Source organism: Phoxinus phoxinus (genome assembly GCF_949152265.1).
Source record: "Phoxinus phoxinus genome assembly, chromosome: 10".
NCBI lineage: Eukaryota > Metazoa > Chordata > Actinopteri > Cypriniformes > Leuciscidae > Phoxinus > Phoxinus phoxinus.
In genome coordinates, this window is record NC_136885.1 from 27859332 (window position 1) to 27877815 (window position 18484).

The 18484-nt window shown below is 37.8% G+C and overlaps 1 protein-coding gene and 1 long non-coding RNA gene across 3 annotated transcripts in view; both read right to left on the reverse strand.

Annotated features, from left to right (window-relative positions):
• The window catches only part of LOC307005310, a 338262-nt gene that overhangs the window by 241970 nt on the left and 77808 nt on the right, over positions 1–18484 (reverse strand). The window lies entirely within an intron of this gene.
• rspo2 (R-spondin 2) overlaps positions 1–18484 on the reverse strand; it is a 58133-nt gene that overhangs the window by 26555 nt on the left and 13094 nt on the right. For both annotated transcript variants that reach the window (XM_079625333.1, XM_079625332.1), the window contains one exon: positions 9409–9597. In XM_079625333.1, coding sequence (XP_079481459.1) covers positions 9409–9597 — 189 coding nt within the window. The remainder of the gene's footprint in view (positions 1–9408; positions 9598–18484) is intronic.

Sequence of the window (18484 nt, forward strand, 5' to 3'; positions counted from 1 at the left end):
CTTTATGAGCATAAAATCATTATTAGTATACTTCAGCAAGAACTCCGCATAAAATCATTATTCGCATAAAATCTGAGCAACGTTTTAAGAAGAATGTAACATGCAGTCATTATTAGCATAACAATTTGACAAATTATAAATGAGAACTCAGCATAAATTCATTGGCATCATAAAATCTTAGCAACATTTTTAGGAGGAGCCTAGCATAAAATTATTATCAGGATCAAATTTTCAGCAAGACCTTAGCATACAATCATTATTAGCATAAAATCTGAAAAGGTAGTCTAGGCCTATGTGAAATAATCTAGTCAGGCAGATGATTATGTTTTCCAGTGTTAACATCAGAGTTGGGTGGAAGAGAAAGAGAAAGAGGGGTCAAGACACTCTGTGAATGAGGCAATACCGCCGCACCGATCCTCCCACGCCCCGCCTTGCCACAGCATATCAAGGGCAGCGTGCCAGCATGTCATCAAGCTGTGACTCTGCAAATAGCACGTCAGGCAGAGCGAAATTACATGAGCCTCACCAACAGGGCGATACGCTGGCCTGCATAATTAAAAAGAGCCACTTGGAGCTGTCTAATTTATGGCGCTTCTTAAAAGCTTCTTCAGAGACCTGATTGCCAGATAGGCAAAGGATCTCAGATTACAGCTATCCACAAACATGTGAAGCTGGTTCCACTCAGGTAGGCACCTGTTTGTAGATCTTTAGTGGAAGGTTTGTAACTTTTACCAGTCTACAGGTAAGCATGCATTTAATAAAAGGTTTGAAAGAGGAAAATCTGGCACAGTACAAAGAGATAAGGCTTGGGCTTTAATCTCTGACCTCTCTGGGTTTCGTGAAGGTTCTCACCATCACACCCCCCTAATTAGACCATCTCCAGTTAACCAGCCTGTCTCCTCAGCTACATTCCTTCCCAACACATGTGTCCTTCCCCTTCTCCCTTTGAATCCCTGAAGCCTCAGCCCACTTTTCCTGATCTCTCACGCTTTCTTTATCCAGTCCAAACAATCTCATGGCGAGAAAATACACACGCACACAGCACTCCGACAACCATAATCACCATCATTATCACTCCCAGGTCAATGATTGTGATAAAGTATTTTTTGACCTTTTTGCAACTTTTAAAACCTGTATGCAATAAATTGAGGTTGTAATTTGCTGTGAATATAGGCGTCAAGCAACACTCCTTTAGCCTAATTACATGCACAATAGGTTCGACCTTCACACTTTATTGCTTAATTATAGTAGAAAAATGACAGGAAATCATGGGAGAAATTATGAAGAGATCAGTAATATTTTTTTTCCAGCTGGCCCAATTCTGATACTTTGTGTCAGGGTTGGTTGAAGGGATGAGGCGAGGACTCAATGCACTTAATAAAAAAATAAACTAATTAAAAAAAAAAAAACAGGAAAAGCAGGACCAGCAGCAGGTCTTGACTGGACCAACAACAAGGTAGGGGAACAAAAAAAGAGGGAACATTTGAAGAAGATCTGGCACAGGACACAAACAGACACAAGGAGAATAAATAGGGAGCAAACAAGGCAGGTAACAAGGAGAGGACAGGTTGGAAAAATTAACCAATAATCAGATTACACAATATAGATGGGAGCACATGGCACAAAGAAACAGACATGACAACCATGTGCTCACACTACAAAACAAAAACAAGAGCACATGGTCAGGGAACACCATGTGATCAAACAAAAGACACGAACATGCAGCTAACCAGAACACTCATAAGCCACGTGTTCACACAAGACATAACATGAAAACACACGGCCGATGAAAACGCAAACTGCGTACCACACAGAACACAACAACACACACGGACAGAACAGCGTACGGCCCAAGCGAACTCAGAACACACGCTCACAACGACAAGACAGAAGGAGTGTCAGAGCTCTGTCACCAAACCAAGAATAAATAGACCGAAGTGACAGAACCCTGACACTTTGCCCTGCCAGCATTTTTTACTGCCACCACCACAAATTTGTATTTATTTATTATTATTATATATATAATAATAAAAAATCTATTTATTTTGTTATTATTAATTTATTTTTTGTTATTATTATTTATTTATTTAATTTATTATATATTTATTTTTGTTAAAAACATCTAGGCCTAGTTGTCTTAACAAAACAAGTTTTCATTCATAATTTATTTCTTTTCAAAATGCGAAAAAGCCAGCAGGCTATCCTTATTGTTGAACCCTATTACGGGAGCAAGACTCCAACTTGTGGTGCCCGTGTGAGCACCAACGACCAATGTGTTCACAAGCATTCAAACTGCTAAGCCATAGTTTGCAACAAATGTAATACACACTCAGTCTGAACAGATTACACAGATTAAAGAGACGAGCCGAGTTGTTTCGTAGCTTTGCTGCAGGGCAAGAAAGCACGCTACTCAATGAGAGAAAAAATGGACACCCAAAAAAAATACATCATCATTTCATTGTTTTTAACACCCTTGTCTTTACATCAGCCAAGACACCAGGGCAGAACTGCATCTTTTGTTTGATAAACACGTGCTCTGGCTGGTCGAATTACGCTGTGCTGTAGAGATCTTGGCGCAAAGTCTGAGAAGAGGAAGGCCACACAGATGGATCTACTTGCTTTTGTTCCCAGAGTAATTAGAGCTCTGGGAGTCTCTGTGTCCCTACATGTCCAATCTATGACAGGGAGCAACAGCTAATAAATGAGCTTTGTAACAGAAAAGCCGCCTCTGTCCTCGTCCTGATATACTGCAGTCATTGGGAGGCTGTCATCACCTTTTGGATCGCTTACTTCAACAGGGAATTGAGGACGAAAAAAAAGAGAGCAACTACTGGCACACAACTCAGACAGTGACTGGACTGACTTGACATGAAATGTCATTTGTCATCCATGATCATGTGCAGATGCTGCAATATCAAAAATCACTGTGTTGGAATATCTTAGAAATTAGTAACGCTATCTGTGTGTCTGAATAAGGTGAGCTTGGGTTCAAATGCATATTGAATGAATAGTCTGACCATCAGTGAGTATGTAATTTAGGGTCTCAAACCACCAAACTGCTAAGAGCTTATCTTTAAATCCAGCCTGCAATTCAAGCAATATTTTGTTATATTACAATATATTATACCTATAATTAGGGCTGTAGTCAAGACCACCTTTGTCGGGTCCAAGACCAGGACTAGTCGAGTCCAAGTCAAGACCAAGTCCAAAGAGGTTCGACTCCAAGACGAGACCGAGTCCAAAAAGGACCACACACGCGCAGGTCGTACTTGTCAATGACGGGCACTACAATCCGCAGAAATCTGCGGAGGTTTCTGCGGAAGTCTGCGGGTGCATACTACAATAATATGTTACTGGGAACATAATAAAGACACCTGGACTCGGTCGAGACCAAAAGCCATATTTGGCAAGACCAGAGACCGAGACCAAGACAAGTCTGAGTCCGAATACCAGCGAGTCCGAGACAAGTCCGAGACCATAGAAAAACGGTCTCAAGACCGGACTTGAGTACTACAACCCTGCCTATAATATATATATATATATATATATATATATATATATATATATATATATATATATGTGTGTGTGTGTGTGTGTGTGTGTGTGTGTGTGTGTGTGTGTGTGTGTGTGTGTGTGTGTGTGTGTGTGCATTTTTATTAATTTTATTTAAAAAAAAGTATAACAAAAAAAGGCCACTGACAGAGTTTGAGACCCTTGTTCCAGCAGGATTAACCTTGGTGCCACTTTTGAAGGCCTAGATGATAACAGGAGGCTAATATGACATAATTAGATGACTTGTTCTTCCACAGACATGGGGATAAGGACAGGCGGTGGGAATCTGATGAAAGCCCAATGCAAGAGGGAAAAAAAAAAATAAAAAAATCCTAAACAGAACATTATAGGAAATTGCCCACTCCACTGCAAACTCTTGCTTGAGATTTATGTTTGTCCTTTTTTTCCACTTGGCTTTCAATGTGGTTTTCAAGTCAAGTGCATGTTGAGTTGAATCATCAAGCTTTAGGGGTGATCTAATCCTGAAAGACTTGTGGCAGGAATGCCTCTCTGCTGTGGTCTGGATGAAGAAGAGAAAAAAAAACCCAATAAAGCAAATTATTTTGTGGACATTCGAGCCAGTGTTATATTCAAGCGGCTGTTGCTTAATTTTTAAGCAATTAAACATGTAATGTTCAGTAACTTCTTTTTCAAATAAAAACCGACTTTAAATCCTATATGACAGTGCCTTGTAAACAAGGGGTAAATTTGGTAGCCGGTCCTGAGGTCACAGAAACCAATGCATTGTATTTGGTAGCCATCTGCGGTGCAAAAGGGATGCCCATGCTTGGGGAGTTTTCCCTTTTCTCCTACCCAGAGAGCTTCACTGAATTGACACTGATTGGACTATATCCAGAGGCAGAACAACAGTGACTGCTAGCGTAACTCTGTGGTTGAATGCAAATGTAGTCCCTTTCACACTTTGGTGGTGCGTCGCCCAATCACCCTAATGAAGAAACCGCCCAATTTATATAATTAAAAGAATGTTATTTCATATCCTGATCAATATTGTCCTACAAACAATGTTCATATTGAAGGCTATGAAAACAAACATAGCAAATGTAACCTTGCAGTCTATCCAAAAAAGGGGCCAGATCACATTACATTCTAACATTGCAACATTACAATCTAAAAACAAAATAATGCTTTTTAAAGAAGTAGTTAAATTTACTAAACTATTAGAGAGAGAAATATTACACATTGTTTATATATAAATATATATGCAAAAGTCAGTTGGACCTATCATTTTATCAACATGTTATTTTGAGTCATCCAACGGACTTTTGACAGCTCCAAGGAATTTATTAAAATTACAGATCTAATTCCATACATTTGTATTCCCGCCCATGGACAGTCAGATTGTCAGAGTGGTACCAAAATCAAAAGTGCATTTTGGGTGTTTCAGTTTTTGGGGTGTTAGGTTTTTGGCAAAAGAAAACATCACAGCCCATTTTTCGTTTTGTCTAGCCATGTAGCACTGATTAAAAGAGTTTTTATGTGGGTTTCTACAGCATAGTCAAGCCAAGTTTTATTAAAAGCTCATCAAACCAAGTGACATTAGTAGATCTGAAACCAAATATGAACTGTTATATCAACACTAAATAGCAATAAATAAATAAAATTATTTAACATTTAATAAATAATTTAAATATAAAGAACATTCTGTTTGTTAAACGTTAGAGGTTAAATGTCCAGTTGGCTGGAAAGTCATTCTAAAATTGTTTGAGAAGAAGTCTAACAATTTTTTGGCCGATATCACTTGGTTTGATGTTTCATTATTTAATGCAACAACAGACATTCATTTTAAGTGTGGCCAATTTTAGATGTATGCTCCTATAATAATAATTCAACGGTCATCTAAATTCTCAAATGATTATTCAGACCTGAAAAACTGGGTGAAGGATAGGTGTACCACTTACACTGTCTATCAAATCGAGCTCACCGGTGTGAGAATAAGACAAAGGGGCAAACAGCAATTGCTCTTTTGCAGGTCCCAAGTGACATAACTTTAACTGCAACAACTTATTCTACTCCAGAGGGTACAGGACTCATTACCTCATTGGAAGGGTATATTGTGGTGTAAATTGTGTTGATTCTTTAACTATTGGGTACCACTTCAGGCAATGGTCCTTTCGTGTGGCTGAGGTCCACCTCAGTCCCATTGGATTATCAAAACTACCCATAAAACTCAGAAGCTCAGGAAGGTTTCGAACAGACTTACCCAAACGCCAGCATTCGCCTATTTAAAATAGTGTTAAAGTGGGAATTATTACAACAACAGTACAATAGGAACAGATTTTACAACACCAATGACGATAAAACAATAAAAATTGGATGAAACAATTATCCTTGACATGGGGGCTCTCATGTGGCACATATACTAGTCCTGGATGAGCTGTGATACTTGAACTACACGTCCAGGATATTGGCAATCAGAACAAAAAAATTTGGCTAAAAATAAAAAATAAAAAAAATAAAGGGTTTCCGTGTGAGTAAAGACATGACAGGAAACTTTACGTATGAACAAACAGGAGGTCATCTGGGGCCAATATCTTTCATTTAGTGGAAGGCTGCTTACTAACATGGGCTATTAGTCATGCCAAAAATATTTCATAAAGTCATAAAGTCAGCATTAATACTCACAGCCCTGCCACTGTGAAGTCACATGTCCATAAAAGAGACGTATCGGCTTGTTGGCTGCTGTAAAGGTTATGATTCTCCTTGATTGCATGTTATACCCTAATTCTCAGTCTAGAGGGCTTTTCATGCATTTAGCTGCTTATGTATCTGTGAGAAAGAGGGCATGGGGGGGGGGGGTCCTTGTGGTGGTGACACTGAAAGATTTAAAATGTAAAGGGAGAAAAGGAGGGTTCAAGATGGATGAGGAAGAGGGCTTCCACTTGACAACATGTGGAAAAACTGATGGTACCAGCACACCAGTTCTCTCTGTATTCTGAATCTCTTTTCCAGTGTTTATCTCTCCTTCATCCTCCCCACAATCTCTTTTTATCTGGTTAGCTTAAGTGGTAGACTGCAGCAGTGTTTAGGAGCAACTAACCGAAAGCAGAAAGGCTATCGCACACAGTTAAACAATATTGTGAAATCAGGTAATAATTAAATAAGCTCTCCAAGTATGTCTCTCTCAAATAGTTATATCAATCATCATCTACTGAGTTTTACCGGTCTGTATGATCATTTGATAATTTAGATGGCCCTTCACTCTTAAACACAAAGTTTCCAAAAGTGAAGCCATTGAATAATAATTTTAGGTTCCCCAAATAACCTTTTAGTGAACAGTTCTTAAAAGAACCCTTTTTTTTCTTTGTGTAAAGAATGTTTTAATAATCTAAAGAACCCTTTTCCACAATGAAGAACCTTTTTGGAATGCAAAGGTGGATGTTTAAGGTTATTCATGGTATCCATAGATGCCAATAAAGAAGCTTTATTTTTAAGAGTGGTAAAGTTGAATTGAATTTACATTTATGGACACTTTAATAGTTATTATTTTCATTATTAGTATATTGACCTACACTTAACACGGGCCACACTTAAAATTAATGACTGTTGTTGCATTCAGTAATGAAACATCAAACCAAGTGATATCTGCAAACAATTGATGTTAGACTATTTCCTCTGCCAAACAACACTGGACCCCTTTGACTTTCATTGTGTGGGCATCTTTCAAAGTATCTTTTTTTGTATTGTACGGAAGAAGGTCAGGTTTGTTTGCATTGACAGTAAATGACAGATTATTATTATTTTTTTGGTAAACTATCCACTTAAGTCAATTATGCAATCTTCCTTACACATTTGATATGGTTGGGTCACGCATATGATGCTCGCCAGTGGTAGGTCATTGTTCAATTTTGATTTCAAAAGCGCTCGACCCCACCCCACGGCTCCAGCGGAAGAGTCTGGACTGATGTAGTGCAAACCTGTCTCCTCTTTGCCTTTGTTTTTGCTCAGGCCTGGCGATTCTGCGAATCATTCTTAAACGAGATAGGATCACACACACACATTCAAGGTCTAATGATAAGCAGCTGCTGTTTAAGTGATTTCAGAGCATGTTTTTTAAAAACACGATCAACTCCAATGTAATCCACCGTTTCAGGCTCTTGGAAGAATGAACTGTAGTTGTGCTGAAATCCCGGACAAGAGAGAATGCGGACATGCGGAGTGACTTTGAACGGATGCCGTGTGTTCGAAATTGTTCCCAGTGACCCGACGATTAGTTCTCGCACTAACCCTGATAGAACATCCCATTATGACTGGCACACATGAAGAGCTTAGCGAAGATGACAGAAAAAGCATAACTTAAGGAGATGGGTCAAATGCGAAGCTGGATTACAAAGTCATGACTGAAACAGTGATCACATCAAAGTAGGCTTTGCGCGGAGATTTGATGCTACGTGACAATGTGAGGTTTTGTTCTGGGAGAAGTTCTCCAGGAAAGGAATCCAGATTAACTGGCCACATATCAGTATCATTTTAAATCAAAATTCAACCAGGACAACGAATGGTTGGAGGACTGTCTCAGAAAACAACATGCCTTTGTCCCTTCTTAACAACTTAGGAACTTACCAAAAGTAGGTGCAATGACTTTGATTACTAGTGGAGAACAGGCAAGCTCTATAACGCTAAGTAGCCTCAATTGGTACATCCAGTTTATAGTAAATGAGGCGTTTTAGGTGTTTTCCCCTCCTCCTCTTTTGATAAAATTGGCAGATAAATCTGTATAGAGTTTGCTGAGTGAGAAGGGACATGTTTTTATACAGGGGTGTCTGTACTGCATCTGGGTTTATTAGCATTGTAGGTCCTGACACACTCCTCCGTTTCAAGTCTGTCTGTCAGGAGTTTGGCTCGAACAATCCAAAGAGTTAGAGTTTTGTTTTCACATAAAGTACAAAGCCAACACCTCAGGCTTTTCACTTAACCTCAAAGGTCCGGAGTGTCTCAGGCCTGGCGCAAATGTTAAAATAAGGTTATGAAATACATACAGGGCATGGAAGGAGGGGAATACACAATTCCAATAGGACTATTATATTACTGTTTGCAGAAAAATATAAGAATTTTGTTTTCCTATTTCATTCTTGTTTTTAGAGATGGGTGACATCCAACATCTGACTAGTCAATAATTGAAGTCGACTAAACGCCCTCTTATAAAGAATCCCATCTCAAACGCCACGTATTAACACACTAGGTAAAAATATTGTACCTTAAAAACTCAAATTGTAACTATTGTAACTCTCAAGACCCTTGCAAAAACACATCTTATAAAAACACACCCTAGAAAATGTGTCCGATCAGGTCAAAACGAAACTGATTAGGTCAATACTCATGTCAATATTGCATTCAGTTCATAAAACAGATTGAAAAAAGATTTCAGTTGCCTAAATGACTAGTTGATTTAGGAAATTTGTTGTTTTTCACATCCCTACTGGTTTCATACACTGAATGTAATATAAAAGTTAATTTTTTTTTATCGTAGTTAAGGAACTACAGACAGCACTTAAACATATGATAGAACACATGGAAAATGCTGGAAAAAAATGGTCTTCACTAATCACACCACTCTTCAGGAGAAATATAAAGTGAGTGATCTATAAACAAATAAGCATAAGATTAAGATTACAGATTTCAATAGTGAAATCCTGTATGCAGATTTGTCAGTTCACTCAAAACAAGCTTAGTGTATCAAATACAAGGCCAAAGTAGGCCTATTCACAGTATGTGACACGGTAAATATATTCTTTACAGAGTAAAGAATGCTAAAGCGGCATGTCTGTGCTTTAGCATTCACACACCTGTGCTACAAATATGCAGTGTGTATGTAAATGAGTAAGTGTAGGATCTTACTGGAGCACATGTTGATCTCTGTCCCGCGCATGCCGTAGTAGCCTGACGGACAGGCGTGGAGACACTCGCCGTATTGTCTCATCCTCTCCCTCCTCAGGAACAGGAAGAGCTTGGGCTGGCAGTTCATACACCCGTTGTCCTTTGAACACACCGAGCAGCCTTTACAAATGGGATACGCTCCATAGCTAGCTGCAATAAAGGAAGACACAAAACAGACACTTTACCAGCTAATAACAACAAATAATGCTAAAGAGACATCTTGACTAGGGTTGCCAACAATCTCCATTTCTTTATAGAACATGCCACTTGAGATTTCAGTAAACCACTGGTGATATGACAATTGATCACAAAGTAAAAAACTAAATGATGCAGTCACAGTGTGCAGCTATTTACAGTATTTTATCGACTTAACTTCAGCCTAGCCAAAATATAACATTAATATGTTATAATCATTATAAATCACCTTTATAAACTCTTGCGTGCAATTCATTTTCCAATATATTATAATATGCAATAGTTTAACAATGACAATTGTATGCTAAATAGTAAATCAATTCAAATGAGATGCAGAAGCTTTTCCAAGTGTTTTAATTGAAACGCTAAAATAACGGACAAATTGCATCCCGTATGGAATGAATATAGAAATGCAAGATTCTTTGCTTAAATACAGGACTATCAGCAAACTTAATCTTGACCTAATCACACATTTTTAGCAACAAAAAAAAAAAAACTTACTGTACACTAACTGAGGTTAAGTGCTTTACTCAAGGGAGCATGGTGATAGTTCATGACTCCTTTTTTGCAATCAAACCAGAAACGTTAAGTTGTAACCGCTTCACCACAGAGCAAGCTAACTACAAAGGGCTCTGTTGAATGGTTAAACGTGTGCTGCTATAGAACTGTCTAAGACATTTTCATTGACACATAAAACTTTCATTGACTAAAGAAACTGTCATTACTGTGACACTAGCGAGGCCTGACGTTTTCGCAGCACAGTGATTTGATTCAAAGCTCAACTCCTGTAAGTATAGTTCAGACAGCCGCTGAAAGCCCAAAACCGCATTGACTCCGAGAAGGATCACGTTGCTGGTAGAAGACAAAGGAGCCAGTAACGACCATACCGTTTCACAATAAAGGTCTCTTAATGTAAGCGCCTTAGCGTCCCCTTTACAGGAAAATGTCCTTGGGCGCACACAATAGCTGCAAACCAGAGACATTGCTATTGATTGGAGCCAAGTTTTAAATATCACAAACCGAGATAGAGTAACAGTCCGAACTGGACGACCCACCACAACGCTTTATAAAATATCATGCATTTTCGCTGACCTTTTTCCCATTCCCTTTATCCCTAATCTTTTCTTCAGTATGAATAAATAATTAAGAGCGCACCACATAAAAAGACAATTCTGCATGGCTTAAAAATATGTTACAAAATATGTGTCATTCATAAACATTTCCCAATGGACAGACCATACACAAGGAGGAGTGAAGGTTTGCGTTTAAAATAATCCTCACCATTCTAATACTCTTCATCAATCAATCTGCTCCTCAAATGACCATTTCTTGTCAATATCTTTGTTCGCTAAAAAATATGCTCACTAGAAACTCCCAGAATGCACCTTAAAACCCCTGAGCATTAGCAGCTCACTGCATTTGCTTGCTGCAAAATGTCGTCATGCTTATGTTAATGTTTAGTTGAACAAGCAAGGCCCTTCCTAGTACCCAATATTGTATTTAAAATGTGCTAAGGGGCAGAATAAGACATAACCTTTGTCTTTAATATAGATTTCACAATGTCAAATTTGGACATTTTAAGTAAAAATACTTGACTGCTTGGGATCAGATATGCTTGGGACCTTTAATATGTGACAACAGACAAACAGGAACCATACAGGAATTTATCTCTTGTAGTTGAGGTAGTTCTTCCAAAAAAATCAGTGATTTTGAATTATAAAAATATATTTTTTTGTATTCATCACATAATTTATGTTATCTATATGCTACACAGTCAATACTATGTGCTGTACACATTCAAGTTTCCATTGTATAATTTAAATGTTCCCAATCAACTGTCCTGGAACAAAAAGCTAGAACGGATTAGGAAGGCTACATGAAAAGAGAATATTTATAATATGTTTTGGTTTTATCCTGTTGTTATCATGTTAACCAAAAGTTAGCTTGTAGCTTGATTCATGTCACGTGACCTTTTGTGACAAGGAAATGATCTGGACACATTTTTTCCCCAACCACACATAAAGACATATGGTATACAGTTTGAACATGTTTATAGAAACCTGACATTCACCGTAAATTGGTAAAAAAATCTCCCCGACTCAGCCCACACACTTCAGACCTGATTGCGATCGTAGTGCAGAGAACAGGCGGAAACCAGGACTGGCGTGAGGTTGGAACTTCAAAAAGCCGAAAACTATCAGAGTGTTTCCCTTATTGAATTTCATTAATTGAGGGTGGTATGGCAATATCACAAACCGTTTCCCCAGTTCCTTAATCATAGGGGTGTTATTCCTTTCATCCCACTGTCAGAGCTGTTTCAGCAAAGCCTTGCGGCAGTTAAATGATTACTTTAACTGTTCCTGTCAACATGAGCTTGAACAACACAATCAACTATGAACAATCACACCAGTGCAACGATTGCCCTGCATGATCATACCGTTTCCCTCATCGCCTTGTGTTTGGCAGGGTTTTGCTTGTTATCAATTGTATGGCATGATATTCAGACCAGCACTGACGGGACATGCTCTCACTGGCCTAGTAATTATAAATGGAAAGAGTAAGGGAGACGGCACAGCTGACGTTTTTTTTTGCCTCATACGAGATTTTTGGAACAGCAGCATGTCTGAGGACGGCTTTCCCAGCTCTGACCACAGGCATGTCAAAAAGGATGCTGGGATCTGGTGCGTCTAGGGCAAGGGTGTCCAAGAGCCACCCTAGAGGGCCCAGCACTTCCACATTTTACGGAAATCTTTTCACCGCCAGCTGATTTATACCTGGAGCTATGACCGGAGTCTTCCATTCTGCATCGTATTTTCATCAATTCATCAAGGGGATTAAATTCAAGCTCTAAACCAGAAAATTTGATGGCTTTCCAATATCACTGTCAAATCAGGCCTTAAAGAGACGCTGGGACCCAAGAGGGGAAACAAACAAGAAAAGGTGCCTGTAGGACCCCATTCATATTCTGCATTCAACTCTACTTATACTTAAACTCAAGCTAAATAGAAAATGTAAAGTTATGTCATAGCCATAATGTGGCATTTATGCGTCTTATCCGCACAGAAATCTTCCCTCGTTGTTTGAATGATAAAAGGCCATCCAAGAAAAACCGAACGATCCAAGTGGCTTTTATACATGTAAACAACATCTCTGGCAATGTTTTTAAGTCACTCTAGAACGCTAATTATCTAAGTGTGTCGGTCTGGCAGAATTTCGAGTTCTATGTAAATTACAGTGGATAAGCCTAATTTGGCTGCTAAGAGTGTTTTTTGCTCCAAGAATCATACCAGCGTGAGCTTTAAACTTTACCATAAGTCTGTCATGTTAACCTGCCGGAGTGCAACTTATGCTGGCAAGCATATATTGCAGAACTAAAACTAAGATTTCATTTTTTTAAAGACATTTCTTGTTTTAACTCCACAAAAAATGCACCCCTATCCTGAGAATAAATGTTAAATAAACATTTGTTCTGACTATGATTTTATTGAACTGTAGTTAAACAAGGTAATATATCAGGCTTTACATCCATAGTCTCAATGTTTTCAGTTTCAATTTGTAGCCTATTACTGGGCCAATAAAATGAAAGGATAATATTACATTAGCAAACTAAAGAATCACAACTGGGGAAGAAAACAACAACAGTTAACTTACTTTTCTGAAATTGATGCATGAAAGTATGAATAATAATGCTGAAATCCAAACTCTGCAGCATGAACTTTCCTCATTTAAATTGTGCATCTACTTCTGTTACAAGCGCAAATCTGAGATGGCCTCCCTAACACATTAGGTATTATAATGGATTATTAAATTTCATTATCCATGCAATGATGCAGCTTTAAATCCATATTCAACACATTATTCAAAGGAGAAAAAAAACTGCCATTGTAATATTTTCTTAAAAGAAATAAGAGGCTTTGTTCATCTGACACATTACAGAAATAAAATAGGTTGCAAATGCATGTAGACTTCAATGCTTCCACGCTACTTTGAAACCGTTCCAACGCCCCTGACATCAACAGGACAACCTGTGCACCTCTCTTTGAACTGCCCTTTCCCATAACAAAGCAAAAGAGTTTACACTGAGAGCATGGGACAAATGTTTCACAAAACCAAAATATGCAAGTGCCTTCTTTCATCATGCATTAAACGATCCATCTACAACCTAAACAACTGTATTTACAAAGGCCTTTATCCACTTTGAACATCTGTGCTAAAGACACCACAAGGACTCCAAATTATTGAAGCCTGACCAGATGACGAGACAATTTCTGCAAATCGTCTAGTGTGACATTGTATGGTGTAAAACAGGGTTCATCAAATCCGGTCCAGGAGGACCAATGCCATTTAAACCCTAATCAAACACACCTGAACAAGCTAGTCAAGGTCTTCAGGGTTACTACAAAATTGCAGGTAGGCGAGTTCGATGATGGTTTGAGCTAAACTCTGCAGGACAGCTCTCATAGGCTGGATTTGAGGAACCCTGGTGTAAAAGAACCAAAAGACAGCTCATCATACTGTCTCCGCCATTTCCGTTAGCCAAGAATGAGGCTTTATTAGGCAAAAGTAAATCACCAGTACAAACGGATTAGAGGTGGATGTCTTGATTTGTTTGGGGAGCAAAACGAAGGGTCGCTATTTTCATTTCTTTCCTTTATTCTCTCAATCGTTCACCACAGTTTTCTGGGCACTTGCTTTCCTCTCTCATCTATAATCGGCACATCCCTGTGTTGAACATCAAATGACAGGTATGGCATCCAACTGCAGACAAATATTTATCTGCAGACATTAGTGCAATGAAAATTAACTTATGAGGAGTAAAATATCTAACCAACAATATTGTGTGCTAGATTCACTGAGCCCAGTTGTGGGGAGACTGTGGATCATTCAGGTAAACGCAAAATTCTTGGTCCATCATTCATGCGAATCACAAGCTCATAACACAACGTATGACAGCATTGTTGGACTGTGTTGGCTTCATTCAGCTTTGGCTGGCTTTGTTTTGGATCCTGATCAACAGTAATTACAGTGTGAGTGAGAACCGACAGAAAAAATAAAAAACTATCTTAGGTACATTTAAAGACTCTCAAACAACTGTGCCGTTCATCGCCTCGGGCCGCCAGAGCTGTGAAGAAAGGGCAAACCTCCCGCCTCAAACAAACACTCACAACACTGCCAACGACTCCCAATGATCTCTCTTTCTCACACTCACAAATACCTATGACATCATATGGTGACATCATCCCTTTCCCTACAATCTACATGATATCATGCATCATATGTCAAGATTCAAAGCTGTAAAAAGTTAAAATACAAAAATCTCTAGAAGAAAAAGAGGAAGCCATGAAGAAGCATAGTACCTACAACTATGAGGCTAATTCAATGTTCATTTAATTAGAAATGGTTTGAAAGATAGATGGGAGATTATTATGTCTCTATCTATCTATCTATCTCTCTCTCTCTCTCTCTCTCTCTCTCTCTACATAAGCTATAGGCCTAATGCTATTAAGTAAAGCAAAAGTGGGAATCAGTTTTGTCTTAATTTTGCACATAAACTAGTTTTACAGGAGCTTCAAATGGCGTTGTCACTAAAATGTCAGAATTGTGTTTTAAAGTTAAAACCACCAACTTAAAAATAAAAAATAAAATAATGATTGGTTCACTGTAAAAAAAAAAAAACACATCCCCAAGTCAAAATTTTCTAGTGACTGGTCACATCTAAATTTTTCAATTAGTCTATAACAGACTATTGCAACAATTAATTAAATTTATTTTACAGAATTTCACTTGGGCCAATTTAAAAATTTAGATGTGACCAGTCACTGGAATATTTTGACTTGGAGAGGTTAACATTTTTTTACAGTGTTGAGCCAAAGTTGTCAGACCAGCAAACTGGGATAAGTAAAATTCATTTTAATGAAAAAAAAAAAAAAACTTTACCTTTAACCCTGCATTATTAATATATAATACATTAATAATATAATGATATAGGCTAGTTTTTATTCATATTTTGAATTAGCTTTTATATATACATTTTTTTTTTTTTAGTTTTAGTAATTTTGTTAGGCCTATGTGCTTTTGTCATAGAGTTATTTTCAATTTAGCTTTATTTTATTTTATAATATAGTCATTATAGTAGGCTACTTATTTATTTATTTTAGTTAGTTGCCAAGGCTATGTTTCTGCAAGTGTTTTTTTTCATCTAATATTTTTATTTTATTTCTGGTTTATATATATATATACAAACCAGACATAAAATAAATATAAATAAAACTAACATTATTTTTAATTGTTGTAGATATCAATAAAAACACTGCTTTAAACCACCATACAAAATCCACCTCAAATAAGTATTGGAGCACATAGAATAACAATATATACAATATACTAAGACCATTAAAAGTTCTATACAAATTAGGATTTGTATCTGTTAATGAGTAATCAGGATTGCATGAATGAGAAAGGAGAGAAAAGTCAGAGTCAGCTGTCTCATTTTGAAATTCTGTCATCATTTACGCACCCTTATGTTGTTCCACTTTGTATAACTTTCTTTCTTCAGTGGAACACAAAAGGAGGTGTTAGGCTGAATGACAGCCTCAGACACTATTCACTTTCATTGTAATCTCCATTTGTGGAAGGAAGAAAGTCTTACGGCATTGGAACAACATGAGGGTAAATATTTTTGGGTAAACCATCCATTTAGAATCAGAAATGCTCGCCTCTTATAATGGAAAAGAAACTGGGAGTATGCAATAAAACTTTCAGATCATCCACTAAAAGTGTGCCAGTCCCCACATTGTTCCACATGGTTGAAGGCAGTACATGGAAAACTGCATCAATCCACCCGCATGTGTTGCATCTGACTTTATTTGTCATGGTCATGGGTATGGAAATCACACTTTGCTGAAGATTAATACACCAGAGCCAGAATGGTGGGATATGGCAAGGGTACGCTTTGCTCTACAGGCACATTTCTCCTCAAATTTAGCAGAAAATATGCTGGACCTCACCTCCGACTACTTTGCAGCTGGAAATAGTCAGGATTTAGGCATCCATGTTTTCCCCCCCTAACTCTAGTTTACTTTAACAGATTGTACTGTATGCATATGTTTACAATTTAGGGCAATCCCATTACTTATAATGATTCTGCACCATGTGTCTGAGTAAACACATTTGTTTCACGGCACTGGCTTATTAGCTTAGTGAGAGTGTTCCTGTGATACAGGCCCGGGAGGCATGGCAAGCACCGATAGATTTGTAGATTGGATCACCGCGATTGAATCGGTGGACTTGATATCCAAACATGCCTTGTAAGTTTGGGCAGCTGGTACTGGTGTTAGTGTTTCTTTGCAGTTGGTGCAGGACAAAAGGGGATTCAGACCTGAGGGCAAACCTGCTGACGTGCATGCTAATACCTTGGCTTGGCTTTTAAGTCCGCAGAGAGATTGCAGAGCACACATACGGGCTGATTATTGTCAATCATATAAAGTAGGAAATACAGTCATTTAAGGTAGCCAATTATTTACACCGTGCCTCTAGAACTGAACTCTAGCATTTTGTCATTGATGAAACATTTATTTATTCATTTATTTAGTTGACTTAGGACCAGATTTACTAACAACTTGCGCCAACTCAAACCCTCTTTTGCCGTTAAAAAACTACAGTGAAAAATGTGTGCTGAAAAGGCGGACACAGTTATTTTTGCGGCTGACTGTATTGCAGGAGTTTCCCTTTTAAGACAAAAAATTCATGGGAGGAGAGTATTTAAATGAATTATGCCAGGTGATTTACTAAGGTTTGCGCTAGTCAAGTTATTGCACCATTATGTACCTCCCAAAAAAAGCACGTCTTAAACCAGACGCTAGTTTGCGCTGCTCTTGGTAGATTGCATTGGTCATAATGGAAATGATCCGGCTGTGTCAGTGATCTTTAAATGGCGCCACGTCAGTAGATCACGTGCAGAACTTTCCACTCCCATCTGCGTTTTATGTTTTTATAATTGCGTAAATCTGGCCCTAAAAGTTTTTAAAACTTAGGGTTGGTATGTGGCAACCAAAAAATGTTGGTTCAATCCCTGGTGGGAATGAGACATGAGAAAAATAATTTAAAGAAACTGAATTCAACAAAAATATATAAATATATACATATTTTCTAGTTGGATATCATATTAACTGGCTGTGAAATGGGATCAGCATTATATTCAGGCAAACTGCATTTAAGCATGAAAGAGCAGACATTTTGATTAATGTAAATTCTTATTTAAAAAAGCAAATACAACGGAAAAATACAATGAATACCTGCTGCTGATACCTGTTGTAATTATGATAGGAATGATAGGTCAAATTGCACTTCACCTGTTATGAATCTCGTAAACACGGATAAAAAACTATCTTTATGTGTGGACCAAAGACAGGTGCTGTAAGGTGCAAAAGACAATCTGTCATGTCGGGCTATGTGTGAGAAGACATGTTTATGTTTCTGCACAGCTCACTCTTCTTTTTTAGAACGGAATTTGGAAGTTAGTCGTTTTTTCCACTCCATGAATTCTTTTCAGAGTGAGATGTTCTGTTATGGTCTCAGGTCTGTAAAGAAAGTTCAGAGGTGAGGTCTGAGATGAATTATTTTCTCGATCAGTATTTTGGTCTTGTTTCCAGTTAAAACATCTAAGCATCCTTAATAAAAGATAAATACAAGTGATTCACAAAACTGTGCACAATAGTAAGACTTTTTCAAAGAGACTTTATCTGTTTTGTATATTATTTTATTAATATAATACTATTATTTAGTTAAATTACTATTTTAAAATGAATTAAAATGATTAAATTTGTATTAAATTGTTTGATTT